General features: G+C 33.7%; 1 protein-coding gene across 1 annotated transcript; it reads left to right on the forward strand.

The window, feature by feature from the left end:
* Window positions 1–3,574: 3,574 nt before the first annotated feature.
* On the forward strand, window positions 3,575–6,418 carry LOC114308908 (uncharacterized). Its single transcript, XM_028254609.2, has 4 exons — window positions 3,575–3,723; window positions 4,124–4,677; window positions 5,130–5,464; window positions 5,593–6,418. Exons 1-4 carry the CDS (start codon window positions 3,675–3,677, stop codon window positions 6,206–6,208), a joined length of 1,554 nt encoding a protein of 517 aa, XP_028110410.2. The 5' UTR covers window positions 3,575–3,674; the 3' UTR covers window positions 6,209–6,418.

Here is a 6,418-nt window from a genome sequence, read left to right on the forward strand (position 1 = left end):
AACCAAATCCAAGATTTCACTCCCAATCAACAACAATTACTTATAAATATAAACAACAACAATAGATACCGGAATCCAAACCAAATAATATATATATTGTCCATATAAAAAATGAGATTAATCGGATGCGTAACCCTATGATTAGGCCCAAATTGTTTTCTAAAAAATTATTAGAACTATGCTAACTGTTTATTTTTTTAAAAGATATGTGATTTTGTTATGGGTTACAAATGCCCAAATAATCTAATTATTTTCATGAATGATCTATTCAATAAAATTTACAGTATGAATTGTCTGAATCATTAAAATAGATTTAAGACACACACCATGGGTGTCACAACACGTGTTATGCCTATAGGCACAACACCAACCCCGAACTCAACATATTTTAACACTCTTTAGTTTCTTAACTTTTTAATAAAAAAGACAACATCCCAAAACAAGAAAAAATTATATTTCCACACACTTAATTACCTCAGTGCACATCTTCTCTCAGTACATACACTTATTAATTTGATTATTAATTAATTTTTTCAATCCACACACTAAAAGTTACAATTCATTAATAATACACACACTATTCAACCCTCCTTTCTATACACTTCTTGAGTGACCATTCAAGACTATAGTGTAAAGTGAAGAAAAAAATCCTCCATTAAAGACCTCCATTAAACATCCTCTTGAACCTCTATTGAAGATACTATTGAATCTCCATTTATGGTCCAAAGAATAATTATGCATCTTGTCATTTTCCCTCCTTATCTGTACATGAATGAGTATATTGCCTATACTATAACAAAATTTACTTGGATAAAATTACACCAAGAATTGATATGATGCTCTATACGGAGGATGTTGTATCAGTCAAGTAAATATTCTTTCTTGAACGGTGATTAGTGACAACTAGGTTTCCCGAATCGTTCAAATCGATGATAGTAGTATCACTAGGCTTGCAATCTCCAGAAAGAATTGCTTTACGCAAAAGGAGAAAAAAAGAAGAAGAAGAAGTTACGTACGGAAAAATTAACATTTTCATCGCTAATAGAATATAAATTTAGAGATTAAAGCAATATGAGAATTGTTATGAGAGTATTGCTTTGCAAGTAATAGATGAGTATAGAGTGTGTAACAAGTAAAGTGACAACAATGAAAAAATTAGGATTTAATTTTTTTTATTCAAAAGGTGTACATTGAGAATTTTTTTTTTTTTTTGTTTTTAAAAGATATGTACAGAGAATATTTTCATATAATATTATAGGTGTTGATGGATGTCTATTATGGTCATTTTAGTTTAGGATATAATTGTCATTAAAATAATATTTTATTAAGTATGTGCATTGAGGTAATTAGGTGTGTGAAAATAGAATTTCCCCAAAACATGGCATGAGTTACCCGTTTTTTATCTTTATTTTTTGTTGCTATTCATGTTTTGTCCTAAGTATTATATAACAATTGATATATAATATCTGTCAAGAGCAATCATCAAATAGATATATAAAATTAGTCGAGTTGCGTGTAAGATGGTTCGGACACTCAATCATCAAAAAAATAGAGATATAATAATTCAATTGGTAAAATTAAAACAAATGAATTTTTTTAAATTACAAAAATTCTACTTTCAGTCAAGTATAATTACATTATCTATGAAATTCGTAATTATAATTCATCCTATCACAATTTGTCAACTGATATAACAATTTTTATCTTTCTGTCTCTCTTCCTTTCTCCCACATATTTTCTATCTCTCTTTATTATAATTCATCCTATCACAATTTGTCAACTGATATAACAATTTTTATCTTTCTGTCTCTCTTCCTTTCTCCCACATATTTTCTATCTCTCTTTATTTTTAAGGTGATGTGGTAAAAAAATTGAAACAAAAAATTTACATTTTTATATTTATTTCAATAAGTAGACCAGGGAAAATATTATCATATTAATAAAATTTGGTTTGTCAATTGATAGCATATGAAAAATTTAAGTTGATTGTAAAGTATCAGGATATTTTAATTTTTTTTAAAAAATTTATGAGGTGATCGAGCTATCTGGGCTATGTTAGATTTATGTTAATCAACACAAATTAAAGAGTCACTTGACCCCATCTAAAAAAAAAAGTCACTTGACCAATTTGTTTATGTAAATATTTTTTAAATTGATAAACATACATCATTAATATTTACATTCTCATAATAAAAAGTACATATTTATGCATATTTAACAGCTATGAAAAAAATAGATTAAGGCCTTGTTTGGCATGATCTAAAAAAGTTAAAAAGTCAAGAGTCACTATCGTATTTAAGTCACATCATCTTATTTAAGTCACATTACATCTCTAACATATCACTTCAAATCCAACCCATACCCAACCCATATTTCATAAAAAGTCAAAAAGTACACTTATTTAGATCGTCCCAAACCACCCCTAAGTGTACTCCCTCCGTCCCATTTTATTGGTCCACCTTTTCATTTTAATTTGTCTCAAAATATTTGTCCATTTTCTCTTTTGGGATGCTAATTTTTATTATATTTTCAAAATTGCCCCTTATAAATCATTATAAACACATTTTAAAATTCAAATAACAGGCAATGACGGAAAAAATATTTCAAAATCTAAATTAAAATGTAATGATTGCATGTTTCCTTAATAAGTTAGATTTTTTTTTTTTTTTTTTTTTGTAAGGGACACATAAATTGGGACCGAGAGAGTATTTTTTATTTATTTATTTATTTTTTTGTAGTGTTGTAATTATGACAGTAACTTCAACAAAAAAAACTATTAGGTACTTTTGGAGAAATACTCTATACCATTGATCAATTAATACATATCATTATGTCACAAAATATTAAAAGTAAAAAAAAGAAAAGAAAAAAAGATTAGTAACATAAAAACATAAAATCAATACAATAAAATTATTAATAATGATTTGGTTTGATTTTGATCTATCACTTTATAATAAAGAGTCCATTGCCATATATTTTTTTTTATTACAAATGACACTATCGCATTATTTCAAGGTAAAATTTTACATAAATAAAAAATGATTATAAACAGAAAAAATAAATAATGATTAATAAAGAGTAGAGTGAGAAACGATATATAAAATAAGAAATACAAAAACAAAAAATAGTAAGAAGTGAAAAAAGAAAACATGTGCATTAATTGGTGTATACTCCATCGGAGTATTGCTCCCATCAATTCAACCTTCCCTATACAAAAGAAGAAAAAATAAATAAAAAACAAAAACAAAACAAAACAAAACAAGTTGAGTTGCCATATTCACGCCCTAAAATAAAGAGTAATGTTACGTATCATGAAAAAATTATCATGAAAATAATCATAAAAGATTCTTCAGATTACAAATATAAAAAAACACCACACACTAATTAAGGGATGAAAAATCTTCATAAAACATTTCATGATCCCTAATATTATTCTAAAATAAACCACGACTAAAAGAAATTGTCTGCTCCCTTCAATTCAATGGAGAAAATAAAAAAATAAATAATAAAAAACAAATTGAGCTGTCATATTCAGGCCTTAAGATAAAAAAAAGACTTCAAGAAAGTCTTCTTCGACAACTGTGTCCTCTCTATATTTATTTGAGGTTGAAAGTGGTGAGATGGGAGCAAGGAAAGTTTAGCAATTCAATTCGTATATCAGTTTTCGTGGAAAAATGAGCTTCAATGATGATGAGCCGATTGTTGCAAGCCAAGATGTCTCAGGTTTAATTTTTCTTCGTTTCTCCATTTATACTCTATGAATTTACAAAGAAAAGCCAGACAATTGTATTGATATATCTCACTTAAAGCTTACAAGAAACAGAGTATTCATACCCTGTCAAATCTCTCTCAAACCTCTCAATGTCTGAGAGATAGATTTTCCCTCTATCAGGTTATATAAATCTAAGCCAGTAATTGAGGTATTTACAGAAGCTATTACCAGTGTGAAAGCATGGCTGCAGCTATCTGTAAATCATGGCTGGAGTCTTTTTCTTCTTCATGTCTAAGTCTTTAACCCTTTCACTTCCAACACTTTCTGCACCTGGTCGGCTGTATATACTCCTATAGCATACTAGAATGTTTTGCTGATTGTTAATTTGAGTTTTGGAATGGTATATTTCAGGGGAAAAACCTGCAGCATTCTTGGCAGGAAAAACAAAGGCGACAATCATCAACAAGACGACGGCACCACTGGAAGAAACCGAATTCAAGGTGATGCTGGAGCTCACTGGGGCAGGATCCGGCAATGACAGATCCGGAGTGGATCTTGTGACGGTCTTAGATGTCAGTGGTAGCATGGGGGGAGAGAAGTTAGAAAAAATGAAAATTGCCATGCTATTCATGATCAAGAAACTTAGCCCGATTGATCGTTTATCGATTGTCGTATTCAACGGGGGCTCCCACAGGTTGTGCCCATTGCGGCAGATAACTGAAAATTCTCAAGAGGAGATTGAAAATCTGGTCAATGCTTTAGTTGCTAACGGTGGCACAAACATCTCTGCTGGCCTTCAAACGGGCTTAAAAGTGCTCAATGACCGCAGACTTACTAGCGGGCGTGTGGTTGGCATTATGCTTATGTCCGACGGTCAGCAAAACGCAGGTGGTGATGCTGCCCAAGTTCCAGTCGGCAATGTGCCTGTATGCACATTCGGTTTTGGCGCAGACCATGATCCGACGGTATGTTGTATTGAAAAAAATAACTTCATTCATACTGATTTACAGGGCACAAGAGGATGTTTATATTTATCTGTATAAGAATCTATTTTATGGAGGAATTAACAGGTAGAGTACACTAATCCAGGCAAGCTAGAGTCTTGGGTGATCCATACTTGGCGGAAACAAGGGAGTAAATTTGGTTATTATATTGGAATTTCCTCTGGTAAATTAGGTGATCCCTACACATTCACTCCACATAAGCTGCTATATTCGGGTTGTGTGTATTGGCTGATTTGACAAGTAATGGTTGAATGAGCAAACACTTAATCTTTTTTCCCCCCCCTTTAACACTGTGATGTGGGAAAACCAGTATACAAAACCTGTGGATTTTGGAGTGATGGTTAGCATTTTTCTAAAAGAAAATTGCAAAAGTTGTAGTAGTATAACTTCAGTATAATTCCCGTTCAATATAGGTGCTCAATGCCATTGCAAACAACAGCGTGGGAGGAACGTTCTCAGATGTTCGAAACCAGGACAACTTGAGTATTGCATTTTCCCAGTGCTTGGCTGGGCTTCTCACCGTGGTTGTTCAGGATCTGAAGCTGACCGTCACACGAGTCGAATCCACAATCGTTAAGGTGTCTGCCGGAAACTATATACAATCCAAGGACGATGCTGCAGGCTCTGTGACTGTTTCATTTGGCGATCTTTACATTAAAGAGGTACGCAAGGTCATAGTGGACCTTCTTCTCCCTGCTGCTAGTAGTCCGGCGGGCTCGGATGTCCTTGAAATCACTTACACATACAGGTCAGGTGGTACCAATATTATCAAATCTCTGCATTTACTAGCTAGTAGAATAAATTATGTTTTAATTTGACTCGATGACTGATCTGACAAATATAATGGATATGTGTATGCATATAACGCGCGTACAGCTCTGGTGGGAAATTGTTTGATGCCAATCCGATAATCCTTACAGTAAGCCGCACCGGCAGGACATCCGTGGAGCCAGAGAGGGAGGAGGTGATGATGGAGGAGAACCGTCTACGGACTGCACAGATGATGAAAGAAGCTAGAGTCATGGCTGACGACCAGAAGCTGGGCAATGCTCGTGACAAGCTGGTTGAAGCCCAAAACTTGCTGGAGGACGTGGTTAATGATGAGTCTAACCCGTTGATTGAGATGCTGAAATCTGAGCTGCAACAGATAAAAAGGTTGATGAAATCTCAGGAAATCTACGAAAAGCAAGGGCGTACTTATGCACTCTCTTCAGAGACTTCCCATAATCGGCAGCGTTACGCTGCAAGAGGTGATGATGTGGAAAAGGTGCGCATGTTTTCCACTCCGCGTATGGACGCATACCTTGAGCAAGCCAAGTCATTTGACGAGGATCCCAGCAAGCCACTGCCCTCTGTGGACGAGGATGAGAAGCAAGAACTCGCTGCCGATCCCCTTGCTCCCATCGTTGGAGCTCTTAGCTACTATATTCAGACGGCCATTCAGTCTCTCCAATCCATTGACAACATACTCAATAAAGCTGGCCGCCCGTAACTCAATGCTTGCCATCCATCTTTAATTTACAATGTACCCCATTGCATTGGGTTTTGCCTTTGGACTTCAATAATTACGGGTGTGTGATTTTCCCGTTGTTGAGCAGGTTTTTTTTTTTTAATTACTCATTTCACTGTTGTTAAATTTCCGGTGTGTTATTTCCTCGTTGCACTTCAATAAATTATTAGTGTGTTATTTGCCTGTGTTAAA

This window comes from Camellia sinensis, chromosome 7 (genome assembly GCF_055761805.1).
Source record: "Camellia sinensis isolate YWXY chromosome 7, ASM5576180v1, whole genome shotgun sequence".
Taxonomy (NCBI): domain Eukaryota; kingdom Viridiplantae; phylum Streptophyta; class Magnoliopsida; order Ericales; family Theaceae; genus Camellia; species Camellia sinensis.

Bases quoted from the DNA above. Each gene is read 5' to 3' on its own strand.
- LOC114308908 (XM_028254609.2), top strand. From the start codon at position 3,675: ATGAGCTTCAATGATGATGAGCCGATTGTTGCAAGCCAAGATGTCTCA. The intron at 3,724-4,123 runs GTTTAATTTTTC...GGTATATTTCAG, and splicing joins TGCAAGCCAAGATGTCTCAG to GGGAAAAACCTGCAGCATTC. The intron at 4,678-5,129 runs GTATGTTGTATT...CGTTCAATATAG, and splicing joins GCGCAGACCATGATCCGACG to GTGCTCAATGCCATTGCAAA.